The 15,548-nt window shown below is 28.4% G+C and overlaps 1 protein-coding gene across 5 annotated transcripts in view; it reads right to left on the bottom strand.

Moving 5' to 3' along the window:
- Nucleotides 1-15,548, bottom strand: part of zormin (spectrin and immunoglobulin domain-containing protein zormin) — a 57,576-nt gene that overhangs the window by 18,692 nt on the left and 23,336 nt on the right. For all 5 annotated transcript variants that reach the window (XR_001506209.2, XM_089218447.1, XM_015517781.2 and 2 more), the window contains 8 exons: nt 8,582-8,704; nt 7,115-7,293; nt 5,431-5,675; nt 3,079-3,527; nt 2,866-3,015; nt 2,677-2,805; nt 1,943-2,065; nt 1,176-1,532 (listed from right to left, as the gene is read on the bottom strand). Coding sequence is in view for 4 of the 5 variants with exons in the window: in XM_089218447.1 (XP_089074573.1) it covers nt 1,176-1,532; nt 1,943-2,065; nt 2,677-2,805; nt 2,866-3,015; nt 3,079-3,527; nt 5,431-5,675; nt 7,115-7,293; nt 8,582-8,704 (1,755 nt within the window). In the remaining variant the exon portion in view is untranslated. The remainder of the gene's footprint in view (nt 1-1,175; nt 1,533-1,942; nt 2,066-2,676; nt 2,806-2,865; nt 3,016-3,078; nt 3,528-5,430; nt 5,676-7,114; nt 7,294-8,581; nt 8,705-15,548) is intronic.

The raw sequence follows: 15,548 nt of genomic DNA, 5'->3' as shown, positions 1-15,548 counted from the left end.
AAATAAATAATGTCATATAATTTAGACCAACACACAGATAGATTATTAATGTCTTAAAATAATTTTGAATGTAAAACAGTTGTACTCCAAATTTCAATAAAATGTTGTAAATTTTAAACTCACCTAACTATAATTTCTAAGTGAATGACACTACCGAAAAATTTTTAACAACCGTGTTTAAATGTTTAAATGTTTTAAATATATTAAATGTGTGTTCCTTAGAATTCCAAAAATAAGAGTTCATTTATTATAAGTATATAAATAAATAAAAATATAATATGTAGTTAATGAAATAACATTTCATTTACGATTAAGCGTTTTAATTTTATAGCATTCGTCCTAACGTCAGTAACAACAATTTTAATAAAAACGCTTATAATTATAAATATAGTTTCAACCATATGTAAGCAACATCTCAGGTATTTTATTTCATTCATTTCAAAACAATAATCCTGTAAAATATTTTGAAAAATTAAACTACTCTAATTAATTTTAGACCATGATTGTACTTTAATATTTACCTGATAAAATAATGTCGATTTAATATTACTGAATTTAAAGTATTTTATACATTACTGATTGATGCGTTTATATTTTAATTCATATAGATAGATACAATAATATGTTAATATTTAAAATCAATGATATTAATCAAGTATAAACTATAAAATATTATATATAAAATGCACCTTGATTATATAAATAATGGAGTTTCTATACAAAAACCTCAATTATCTGATAATTGCAGTGACAATAAGACAAAACTAAGATATTAGGTACATATTTTTTCATCTAATTTTGGACGGGCACTGATTGTGAGACTGATAATATGATTTTTTGATGTATGATGGGCATCAAAACTTGTTTCTGAATACAATTTTTTTAATTTCATACATTTTATAGAAAATTATAAAAAATTATTGACATAAATCTAACATAAATATAAGTATAAATGTGTATGAATTAGAATTATAATGATGTAAAATATAACTTTATTGTTTTTAAATTATAGTTATTGGATCTATATCATTAGGATACAAGTGATACAACTACCTATATTTTGATGTAAACGTGTTGCCTATATGCGTAAAATTAAGGGAATGTTTACATTTTTTTTTTAATAAATCGATCACAAAAGTTGTTAACTAATAACTATTAATGATCAGTTTACTCACTTTTGAACTTTGATGCAAAAACTTTTCTCCTGTATTCTTAAGTTGGATATATAATTGCAGAATATTTGTCCAATACTTGTGCGCAGAATCTAATCTTTGATCAGACACATCGGTATGATCTCCGATAACCGAATCCAAGTTTGAAAATTCGATGTTTAAATGTTCACAAGATGTGTAAAATTTAACATACAATTCGGATAATTGTATTCTCCATTCCAATATTCTATCCAAATATTTCCAATGATCTTTTAAAACAATCGATTTACCTTCCAGATCAACTCTAGTTTCAGCATCGATATACGTTAACGGTGGCAGACTAGTTGAGTTTACCAATGCGTTAATGTCGATCCCTCGAGTCTGAAAAAATGCATAAAATATAATATAAAATCTTGTCTACGTAGTAGTATTCAGGGTATGATATTATTATTATAACAGAACAATGATGGTGATGACGACAATACAATATTATTATCATCCATAAATCAATTTAACCTCATTTTATGTGATCGTATTTCTTTAATGTATAAGTATATTTTTGTATACATTTCCAGAGCCAAATAATATTTTGGTATCAAAAATGCATTTTGATACTTTAATAGTTTACTGACCTTATTATTATTATTATTATTATTATTTTTTTTTTACTCAAAGCAAATAATATTTTATTTAAATATTTCGTATACGATAAGTTTGCAATTGATTAAAAAATGGTATAATTTTTATCAAATCAATCTTTTAATTATTAATATGCAGTTTTATTTACGTACCCTAAGATCTCTTTGTAGAGTTTTGTGGGATATTAAAAACTCTCGTGCTTCTGTGAGATTTGTTCCCATAAAATTATGTTCGTGTAAGAAAGATTCAGCAAAACTTACAAGCCATGAAAATATCTGAAATAGTATCATAAATTATACAGGTTAAATTAATAAATATATTTTTTTTAATAAATAGATTGGTATTAATTTATAAGTATGTGTAGGTAATCTTAATATAAATCATTAATTTAGTTTGATCAAATCATATATAACTTAAATAGTTAGTTAAAATTTCACACAATGTTAATTCCATAAGTTAAACACAAGTTTTATGATAACATTAAGTACACTAAAAATTAATAAGTAAGTACCCTCCTCGTTAAGAATTATAGGAATTTTAATTAAATAATAATTAAAAAAATTCACTTTTTCTTAGAACATAGTACCTACTCACGTATTTACCAATCTAATCAACAGAGAAGTAATTAGGGGGGGGGGCATTTACAACAGGGTGTTGTTCCCCGATGCTGGTAAATTTCAAACTTCTTAAATGTACTTATCACATTTTTATTCAGTATAATTAGGCGTTTCTCCCTCCCTCAGAGCAATAGATTACTTCTAATCAAACTATAAGAACACCTTTAATAATTATTATTTTCTACGTATTATAAATAAAACTAACAAATTATTGGTTTTTATACTGATAAATTTATGTATCATTAAGTAATGTTATAATATGTTGTTACTTTATTATAATTCTCTGAAAACATGTTAACTGCTTCTGAAGATTCCATATATTTGTCACGGTCTTTCATAACGATTGACAATATTAGCTGTTTTTTCCTTTCCAACTCGTCTACAACCCGTTTAACGCCCTAAAAAGTAAAGTTATTACTCCGTCTAGTATTATCCAAATGTTAAGATAAATTAAATACCTCTGCCTCTGGTAAGTCTTTCAGTATTAAATTCCCTTCTTGAATTACTGAGGCGCCGGTTCGCTTTACCGTCTCTGTAACGTATGTGTTCTTTGATGCAAATTGCTCATCGGATGAATGCTGAAGTATGGTTTCCCATGCTCGGAGAACCTACCACGATGCAAATTAAATAATTGTTTACAAAATACATTTTATGACATGATATTTTATTACTTTCTCAGCTGACTCGAAAAATTTCATAGCGGCATCCAAAAGATTTTCTCTCCTATTTAGTTCTTCCAAGTATTCGGTTGCTAATTCTAATAGTTTATATGCTTTAAATTTATAATCTTCTTCCATGTATCCTTTAGTTAACACCAATTGCTCCGTAGCTCTTGCTACCCTCAGCGCTTGGTCTCTTATATCCTTTGCTTCGGTCATCAGATTAGAGTTGACTTCCGTAAATTTAGAACATTCATAATGTGAATCGCCTAGACAATTTTTAACTTTTTCCAAAGAATTTCTTCTTTCAGATAGTATATTTTCAAGTAAATTTAGATCGGTGACTAGTAAAGATATTGTCAGTCGTTTTTCCAACATTGTCTTACGTTCGTGACAATCAATGTCCAATGAATGACGTTTATCGTGAAGTTTCTCCAACCAATGTTCTACTTGAGACACGGCTTAAAAAAATATATACCAAACGTTATTATAAAAACCAACTTTAATTTATACAAAAAAAATGTGTTACTCGTCTTGCTATACAAGTAAAACACGTAACAATACATGTTTACACATTTGTGAAACAATATAGAATTAAATTAAATTAACTGTTGCAAAATAATTAACAAAAATTCATAGAATTAATAACAAATTATAAATTATTTAACATATAATAATTGATCTAATTTACTTAATTGTTCACATTTATATTCATTACATGATATACAGAGTATTTTTTAATAAGAACCTTCATGTAATTTTTATATTTAAATTATGCACACGTATACACCTATTGGCTATTACAGAAATATTCTATTAAAATTTTAGGAATTTTTAAATGTAGTAAAATCCATTTATTTAAAGTACTTTGATTTCTCAAAGGATTCAAAAAGTATCCTGCAGCAATACAAACTTTTTCAAATGATACTGCATGTTTTAGTGCAAATTATAAATCAGGTGATTTTTCTGAAAATAACGTATTGTACTAATTTAAATTTTAACGAAGAGTATCTGCGCAATTCTGATTCAAATACTTTTATTTAATAGTAATCGAACGGAATCGACTGTATTTTAAATAATTTGTAAATGGATACGAACTTGGTAATAATTACAATTAAATATGCAGTATAAGATATTTTTTAATAATTACTTCTTGGTCAAGTATACTCAGACAATAACTTAATAATATTACAGAATGCCTAAGGAAAAATATTACATCCAATAATTTTTAAAACAAAATTAACAATATTAATATCCTTTTAAAAGATACTATGTTTAATGTTTATACTTTTATTTAAAACAGAACAACAGAAAATTTTCGATCAGATTTCGATTACAATTTACAAATATTTCAATATGTTAAAATATTCAGAAAAATCATTTGATTGACAATTCATATTAAAACATGCATGTAGGTTCTCAATTTAAAAACCTAAGTTGGTATGGCCGCAAGATACTTAAATATTGTAAATTATGTAAGTATTTTATAATATTGTCTTTAACTATGTTTAAAAATTCCAAAAATCATAATTTTAATATCTACATAATGGTGTAAAAATATTTTAAAAAAACCCATTCTACGTTATATTCCCTTCGCCATCCCAAATGTTTACTGCCAGTTTATTAAATGGAGTCTAATTTAATATTCTAAATCTATTTTTTGTTTTATAATAATAATTATGTGTAAATAGTTTAGCTATATAATATTTTATCAAAGTTTTGTCTACACTACATTATTTATGAAAATGTATACATCGAGTTAAAAGAATTTTATTGTGGATAGTTTTTTTTTTTTTTTTTTTTAATGTTTAGGTAGGAATACTCATACAAAATGTTATCTCCATGCAATAATAAAAACTGATAAAATGCATTTTGCAGTTTATACATATCACATTTGTATTTATATTTAAATTGTTTATTCGTAGTATGGTTGAATTCATGTTGATGTATTTTACTTTTGTCTATTCACAATTTTAGGAATTTACCTAGGTATGAATCATTTATATAATAATTTACTTTTATTTGAATAACTATAAAAATAATAATTTGTCACCAATATTATGTCATTATAATTGTTGCATTTGCGCATTTTTTTATTGATTGCTTACCTACTTGGATTTATTGTTTAATTAGCCATGTACAAAATATTTCAATCGAGTTTATCGTTCAAGCACAATTATAATACCTGCGGTATTTTTCTTTTAATGCAATGAAATGCATTTTTTGTGTAATTTAATCGTTACTTCTCTTACTGATTGTTTAGGGCAACAAACTGTCTATCATTCTGTCCCATTCGTAATTAATAAAGGATTGGTATCGCAGTCATATAATTGAATACGATGCACATAATATTTTACGCCATACCTAATGATATAGAATTATAGTTATATCCCGGCCTCGAATCCAGAGTTCCTTTGGCTTGCATTTCTTTCAAAACGTCCAATAACTGGGTACCATTTCCCAAAGCGACCATCAGCGCTTCCAGTATGGACTTACGAACTTCTTGGATATGCTCTAGATGGTTTTTTATCGATTCGACGTCGGTCGGCAGGTAACTGTGGCAGAGCATTTCCAACGTTTTAATACGTTCCATACATACTTTGGCTTGTCTGAAAACAGTGGTTTAATATATATCACAACATAAAAATTAAAATATCTATCAGCGGCTATTGAGAAACGTAGGTCACCGAGAAAAAAAGGCGATATCAATTATACATGGGTTTATTCTGGTTGTAGGAGCCGATAAAGTAACATACAATGTTATCGAATTTCGAATACCACCATAGGCAGGGGCGGAGTGGCCCACCGGGATAGAGGAAAATTCCCGGTGACCTGGAAGCTAAATGGCCAGTTTACCTAAAGTAAAGATAGAAAAAAAAATAATGGAGAGTAATGAAAGAGTTTATTTATCTATATACGGTTGCTATATTTATTTTAATTTCATTAGAACATATTATGATTTATTATTATTTTGGTTTGTGTATTTTTATTTCGGTTTTATAGTTTTGATAATAGTTTTATCTGTAAAATACATACACTATAATTTATTCTTTTAGTACCTATTTGTTGTTTGCCTTTGCCTGCCTATATATAAGTACCTATATACAGTGTCCCACAGAGATCTGACAAATGAAATAACTTTTGTTCTAATCAATATTTAAAAAAAAATTATTTTAAATATAATTCATAGACACTTGCGCTTCATTTTTAGAATTCATTTTTTATTTTTTAATACTGAAAATAAAAAACTTAAAATTGATATTTTTCGAAATATTCAATATAGCCAATTTGTAAATCTGATTTTTAGAAAAATTTATATGGTAAAAACACTTAGTCAAATGGCTGATTTTTTAAAAATTTTTAAATATCAATATTTTCGTTAAGTAAATTATAGTTAATTATAGTAATTTATAGTTTATACATCACATATTATTAAAAAAAATGCAATAAAAAAAAATAATTATATTTTGACATGCACATATTTAAAACATTTCTTATAAAATATTTTTAAAAAACTTTATATTATTTGAAATTAAAATGTTTCTAACATAAACTAGATCGTAATTTACTTAACGAAAATATTGATATTTAAAAAAAATGTAAAAAATCAGCCATTTGACTTAAATAAGTGTTTTTACCATATAAATTTTTCTAAAAATCAGATTTACAAATTGGCTATATTGAATATTTCTAAAAAAAAATTTATCAATTTTTAAGTTTTTTATTTTCAGTATTAAAAAATAAAAAATGTAGCACAAGTGTCTATGGATTATATTTAAAAGAAATTTTTTAAAAATATTGATTAGAACAAAAGTTATTTGATTTGTCAGAATGTCAGATCTCTTTGGGACACCCCGTATATGTATTTACATATAAAATTAGATAAAATACAATTTTTAACCAGGAGATGAAAATTTTGGGTGGCCTGGAGGAACTTAATTTTCCTGGCCTGAATTTTTTTCCCACTCCGCCCCTGACCATTAATGTACCATTAATGTACGATTTTTACAACGTCGTGTGTGTGAATACTGAATAATATGCCTCATACCGGTGATATTCGACGTTCAGGTGTAACAAGTAACTTCTCTTTTGAAGTACATCGTTTACGTCTTTCCAAGCTAATCCCAGTGAATCGGCCATAGCGGCATACACCTGGGGCTGCGTGTTTTGTGTAGCTATCAGATGATCGGCTTTCTTCAACAACTCGTTGACGGGACTCTGCTTTTCCTGTATATAATAGAGGCATGATATTATATTTTAATAACAGTTTATACACCGAAATCATAAAAACACGTTTATTTTTTAGCGTTACGTATATGTAATATTATATATTCGTACATGGAATGTACACAAATGTGTAATAATATATGCAATATGCATACATAATAAAATACACACTCACACAAACAAATAAATACAACCGCGTAGGTATATGTTTATACATTATATATTATGTATAGGTATACTATATGGCGTTATCAAGCCAAGGCTGATGCCATTGCCGGTTACCACCATAAATGGTATGTATGAACACTATACTATATATTATTATTTATATTATTTTAATGAAGTGTGGCGATATTAACTATTCAATATTCGTGTGCTAGTTGCGATGTGACAATATTCTAATCTCTAATGTATAGTTAGGTTGAGTGAATCAAGAGGTGTCTAAACTGTATTCTTAACAGCGACTAATTTGGGTACGTTTAATTCCAGAAAATCATGACCCAGTTATCAATCGAAATTTCCAAACAAAATCGTACATTATAGATGTGGATATTAGAGAATTATGTGTATATTGGGTGTACATTATAATAAACAGTCTTTGGATTTCAATTGATGATTATAAAAATGTTAAGTGTTTAAAAAACAAAATAACTTTACTGCGGCAATTCAAAATAGATGTGGGATATTGGAGTTTTCACAACAGTAGGTAACTTTACCTAGTAATTATTCGTTTCGTGATGAAATAAAAGTCATCAATAGTATATACGAGCACTGTTATGTACTTACGCAAACAAAATATAAGAATAAAATGTATAACGCAATGTTATAATATGGACTGCAATATATTATAGAAATATAATCTTCGGTTAATTGAAGAGACGTTGTCGGGGCGAACTCATTAATGAGCATGTAAATCGGGTTACATTTAATAGTTAGATCTATGAAAGTGTTTGTTGGCGTCAAGGTGAACGAAAAATGAAGGCACTCGTACGGGTAATAAAATAATAAATAATAATATTCATTATATTATTATAAAATGTATATATAACTATTAACTATAACACATTTATAAAATGTAATGTACGTGAACAAACAGCAAGAATGATTAACGGAAAGGTCTGGTTTCGAAACAAAATTGGCACCGTTCACCGTAGTTCGTAATATATATATTATATATTATACGATGCATAGCAATACACACGCAAAGCGTCCGGTACATTTATCGTTCTAAAATTAAACACTTTACATCCAAATCTCTGTAAACAATCGATTTTGAAACGATTCAAACCTTTATTTTTTCCAACACTCTCTCGTGTTCGGCCTGCAAGCTTGAAGCCTCTACCAACGTCTCCCCGAGCAACGTAAGTTCCGGGCATAGTTCGAGGACTTTTAATTCCAAAACGTCACGACACTGAAACAATAATAAAAAAAAAACAATGTTTTTATTTCAATAATTTAACATACTATTATTATTTTCGTAAATTCGTAATAACTTAAATTGAGTGTACGCCGACAATTATAACATAAATACAATATAAGATTCCATGGAATATTATGAATAACTGGTACATATATATGTTATGAGTTATAACCTTATATAACACATACAATAACTTTTATAAAATCTTGTAGACTGTAATGGGGAAAAGTGCATTGAAATACTTTTTGTTATTTATCGAATTTAAATACAGTTAAAATTATTATGAAGGTGTAATAATTGTACCCAGAAATTAGTGGCACGCGATTTTCCTCTACCTTTCACCGCAGATATTAAACTACCAATTTAAAAAAAAGTACTTATAGTCTCTATTACAACAATAACTGATCTATTGAATCATCAATAATAGTTATAACTTAAAATTGTGTAGAAATACGTATTACCTTTAAAATATAATTAACCATAATAAATTATTATTATTATAAGAATATAAAGTATGAATATACCTAATTTATTATGTAATTGTGTAATCAATGAATTAATTAACTTATTGATATTGTACAACTTATGCACATTTTTGTTATTAAACTAGATTATAAGTTACTAGTAACTAATAATTAATTATTATAGAAACTTATATTAATATAAGTAGGTAATGTTAAAAATTATTGAATATTTTACACATACATGTACCAATGAATCATAAATATTTTTTGTTAAGAATTCGATTAAGTGTTATATATAATAATATACAAATTTAATGTAATAAAAAGTCAATAAAATTGCCTACTTTAGTAGATACCTAATCATGCAATTTATAAAACACGTACTATAATAAGTCGTGCGTACGCATTTTCAGAAAATTTAAATAAATTATGAAACAATTTTGTTATGAATGTCAAATATTTCAATAAATATACGAATTTTTTTAATATACTCGTGCCTACTATTATTATAATGCGTGTGTTGTTAAAGATATACACTTTCCTGGGCCTTGGCAATCTGAAGTCTTTATTTCCATGTATAAATTTAAAATCCTATATACTACGGCAGTTTTAAACATTTAGGTAAACGTTTGAAAGTTATTAGCCATAATATAAACGTGAAATATTTTTAAATTAATCCACCCATAGTGATCACTAACAGTTTCCTTTGCGTGTCTTTTATTCGAATTTACATTTAGTAGTATAAATCAATAAATAAAGATTCATTGTGTGATGACACCTGGGGTGCACCCGTGCACCAGGTGCAAAATATATTGAAGGCGTATAAATATTTGTTACATTCGGAGATTCAAAAAGTTCTTTACGGAAACACGGTCACGTGTCCGTGAGGAGAGATAAAATACATTTTGGACACAGATATTTATAAAACAGTACTACAATAATTCTTTTTTAGAATAGTTCGATAGGTGACTGCTGAGTCCGCGGAATATAAATACGGATGATGTGCTGGAGTCCGTTAGTGATGGATGTAATGTTATAATCTTGGATGGTTAGATCCATCTTAATATGACATTTAATGTTATAACCTACCTATGATGTTAAAAGATGTGTGTCGCAGATCAAATTAATTTGTTAAGGGTAATTTTAAAGTGAAAAATAATATATAACATTAAAATAATGATCGTAAAATCACTCTTTACACATGCCAAAAACTTGGTGAACTATCAGTTGTTGGCACGAATAATGTAGTAAATACATTATACATATACATAAAATGTCATATACGAATAATTTATAAAATAAAATAAAATAAAAAAATTTATATTATCCTACCTTTTCTACATTATTACACCGAAACGAATTCATACAATCGTACCGTAATAACGACAATTGCGTACAATTTTTAATTGTTTTTAATACATTCATTTTTTTTCTTCATAAAATCGATGTATGATGTGTCGTACACAATATTATTTATTTCGCATTCTGTGAACCGTTTGATCTTGTCGAACGATTTCGTTAGACGTTTCGCACCGTACAATAATAAAATATAATAATATATTCCATATGGCGAGTACCTATAATACTATGACTTATACGTTAAGAAACACGTTTTGGCTTAATAATTTTAGTGTACGTACGTACGAAAACGACATAATATAGACACGTGTATCATAACAGATATATGGTTTTATATTGTAATAATTGTGCGCCATATATAAAACGTGTACGAACCCGGTCGGAGGGAAATGAGCGAAACGTGCGCAATGCCGCAATACCTATATTGATATACTAATTGGGGTTCCAATGAATAGACAGTGGTAATATATTATGCGATTAAATATTATTATATTATTATAGTGATCTGCATGCGTCTCTACTCCCTACTTTTAATATAATAGGTGTGCGTTTAAGAAAATGTTACTATGGTTTACTGCCTAACGGTGACCAATTCGAATTTATTTCGCCACAATTTTTTTTCATACTGACGCTACGTCTTATAAATTATAATCATCGTCTGTCCTTATAATATTATACCTGTATAATATGCAACATGTGTTCGGAGAGATCAAACGGTTTGCGTTGAATTTTGTAAACAATCGACCAGCATCATTATTGTTGTTTTTGTTATTATTATTATTGTTATTGAGATACAGCGATGAGTGGAGTGTTTGTGTGTAAAAAATCGTCCTGAGGCGCAGTTAACACATTTAACAAAGAGAGGGGGTAGATAACTGGAATGTTTTTAAAGATAAACAATACGAATACGGTGTGTATAATTTATCAAAATATTGTGGACAAAACAAAAGTAAGCCAAAAGAAACACTCGATTGAGCATATATGTATGTATATATTATATATAACATCGCTATATAAAATATAAAATCCGAAATATACCGTTCTGGCTTCGATCATCAGAAAATCATTGCAATTTTTCCGCTTCGTATGAAAACAAACCAAAACTATACAGTGGTTTAAAGAAGTTTCTGCAGCTACTATACACAAAATAAGCGTCTCCCATAAGTCTCCCGCGGGGGAATTATATACATGAGGACGATGGCTCTCGGCCACGTGTTCCGCGTACAAATGACCGAGAAACGTGCAACATATTGGCACGCGGCAAATGAAAAATGCACACATATACGCATTTATATAGAAGTAATGTGTCCAAGCGCAGACACACTATGTACAGGTCAGCGCACCGACAACAATAGGTATGTGTAATTTGCGTTGTTGTTATCGACTAAGCGAAACTACTTATATAATACAAGCCTCAAAAACCCGTAAAAATTTGGCCCAACATTTACAAAACGAAAAAAATATTCCAGTAGAATATAGTTTCGTCAAACATCCCTTACCCTATACCCCTACCGATATTTACATTTTTACGACTTATTTTAATGGCTATAAAGGTGGATTTGCAAAATTTTTTGATTCCTAATCGCAGTATAAAATGAAGAGATAATTAATTACGTAATTTTGCAGTAAGTACCTATATGTTAACTTGTTATTAGTAATTTTATAACTTTAATGAACTGTGATACTGTAATATTGTATTGTAATTTGACTGATTTATAGAATACTGCAATATATTAATATGGAAACATTGTGATTATAGCAGTTTTCTATACGAACCAATTTTCAATAATCAAACGACATTTTTTGTTAATAGTAATTTTATCTTATACATAATTTGTTTAATTCTTCTGGAGTGTCATTAGTGCGGCTTCTCCATTCAAGTCACCAAGCCAGAGAAATCCTAACTATAATATTTTAAACCTATTATATCAAATATTGTATAGATAATACAAATTTCAGGTGATAAAAAATACGTCGATTTTCTCAAGACATTTTTTTTTTTCATTTGCGCAGTTTCTTCATCAATGATTAGACAATTTTTCATCTATACATCTTATCTGCAGAACTATATGTCTACAGCTATTTAGTAGTTATTTCCATAACATAATAGTAATTATATATTATGTGTCTAATACTTTAATATGTATATATTGATACCCATTATAAACGTATTATAGTCGAGGGCGTGCGTGACAAAATTCGAATTTGTTTCTTTGTTTTTATTGTTGACACGTCATAACATGTCCTAAGGTAGAAAGGTATCGATTTTTATCATTATTATCATTCATTCTTTATCATAGACACTGTTGTATATATATATATTGTACATGTGTGTTATTCGATAAATCGCGATTTACATCAAACAATATAGTATATACGGCGTAATAAATATACGCCTATATATTATAGTATCGCTATAACTCGCAACGGTAACGATTATAATATTTATTACACTTTACAGCATAATAATATTATACCATCGTTATAGGTACTGTGTAAACACGTGCGCGTACAGTATATTGTGTACTTGCCATAAGTACATAACACCTAAATATAATAACGTAAATATATCATTTGATAATTAATCGATACACGTTGCTTGTTAGTTGTTACTCCATCACCGTCGTCCAACAGTAATCATATAATAATAATAATAATAATAATAACAATAAATAATAATAATAATGATACGGTGTCAATAATACAAAATTATATACTATGTACACAGTGTGTATTTATGAAAATAAATGTTTGTATTAATGTAACTATGTATAGAATTATGTTAAAAAAAAAATATCCTGTTAGGGGGTGTGGGGGCAAAGACCCCACTTTACGTTTATCCAATTAATTAAATATCCCCCCCCCAGAACCAAATCATAACTACGCCACTGGTACACACACTGCAGTGTACCTATAGTTATAATCTATGATGTGGTTATAATATTAATAAATTTGTATAAGCATAATAATATGTACTATATAATATGTGTATACCTACACACTGCTGCGCCGCGACGATTAAGAAAAAAATCTGCTGTGTCGGACACACACGACGATGTATATAGTAATATTATGTTATAAAAACGGTGATTATAATATATTATTTCATTATGTACGTAATCGATTACATTCGAGATATAATTATAATATAGGTATGGTACACAATTTGCACGTGCAAACGTTTCCGACACGCCGAGAGCCAACGGTCGGTGATCCGTTGGAGTCCCGTTAAATAAAAGAACTCAGCCGCCAAAGCTGTATAGTCGTGCGCTGACTGCAGGCGGCGCGTGGTGAGACGCAGAGAGTCTTGCCCAAACACGGACAACAACGCGCGTAAACTCGTGCAGACAACCGTCGTCGTTGTGTCGTATACCTACATTGTATCGTTAATTTGTTCTACTTGCAGACTTTTTTTTTTTATATACATCGTTCCCCCTCATCGCCGATCCGCGGGTCGAACGGATTTCCGGCGCGATGACCACTACCACGGTATAGTATGGATATAAACGCGAGTATATACCGCGACGATGAAAGGATTAATGTGTTTACGTATAGACACATATAGGTATACTATAATACAGCAGGCTGCAGCTGCGAAGGTGTATAATAAACTACCTGCAGCCATTACTTATTCGACATTCGACAGTAGGTACCACGGACATTCACCGTGACTCCTTCGGCGTTATTATTTCGTGTCCGTCCCGACGCGCACAGTCGACACGAATAATCACGCCCAACGTCTTGTCGTTTTAAAGAAAAATATTATCATCATAATCGCGTAAATATTGTTCTGACGAGTTTCGTGCGATCACGGGCCAAAGTGTTTTACCTAATTTTCTTTTTGTTTTTTTACACAAAACCGTTATCAGCGCGCTCGTTTGGTATATTCATAAATCTCTAAAAGGGATTTTAACGCCCGACGTTTTGACGGCGCCGCGTGGATGTTTGAAGTTCTTATCACGCACGCGCGTATGCATAATACATAATCGTATGTGCACTAAAATAACATAATATACTATTAATTTTAAACGTTATTGTAAGTCGGAGAAAAAAAGTTGAAAAACAAAAAATTCAATTTTATTTTAATAATAGTCAAATAAAACACGTGTAGATGACGAGTAGAAAGCGAAAGATTCTTTGTGTAAATAATATGAATGGTGTCGCATTAGATATGCCCCGAATGTTATTATCCGAAACTTATTGAACGTATTATATAGGTATACGCGAGTTTTAAATTATAGATACCTACCAATAAATTAAATAAGAAACCGTGTCCGATTACTTCTGAATGACTAACGAACGATGTACTATACTACACTATATTTATTTGTTATTTTACTTTGAATTAATAGTGAACATAATAATTGTGTAACACAATAATATATGAGACAGAAATATTTTGTTTTGAAAACAATGTATAGATGCATATAAAATATAAATACGAACTACATATTATGTACAATATTATATACACTGTATTTAGGTTTACATACCGTTCACCGAAAAAATTAGCCAGTGATTTATCAGGGCTGGTATGTATGTTTTGGATAGTTAATATACATCTGTATTTCACTGTAATAGGTGTGTAAATTTTAGTTTAATAATAAAACAAAAAACTATTCTGAGCTGACATACTGTCGAATATTTTATATTATATTTATATTTTATAATTATATATTATATACTTTTTACTATACTAATAATAATATTTTTATATTATTTCATCGTGTATAATATTCCTAACTTATATTAACTTAATAACATAAGTCTATATAATAGGTAAGTTGTAGTACCGTAGAAGTTCAAAACTGCATCTGAATAAATGCATGGTATTAATAGCTTAGAATTAATCTAAATAAGTTGGTACTTTGTATATTTCATTATGCTAATAATAATATACATAAAGGTGGAAAGTTTCAAGTTTCTACTTATAGTAGTTGTTTAATTATGATAAAATATTAAATAATATTATAATATTTAATTTATTTAAAATTTAAGCTTAAATCATCTAT

The sequence above is a fragment of the Diuraphis noxia genome, unplaced genomic scaffold (assembly GCF_037042655.1).
Source record: "Diuraphis noxia isolate RWA-SAM2 unplaced genomic scaffold, SU_Dnox_SAM2 contig0002, whole genome shotgun sequence".
Classification (NCBI taxonomy): Eukaryota; Metazoa; Arthropoda; class Insecta; order Hemiptera; family Aphididae; genus Diuraphis; species Diuraphis noxia.
Note: the sequence above shows the minus strand (reverse complement) of the source record. Positions and strands in the feature narration are given on the sequence as shown.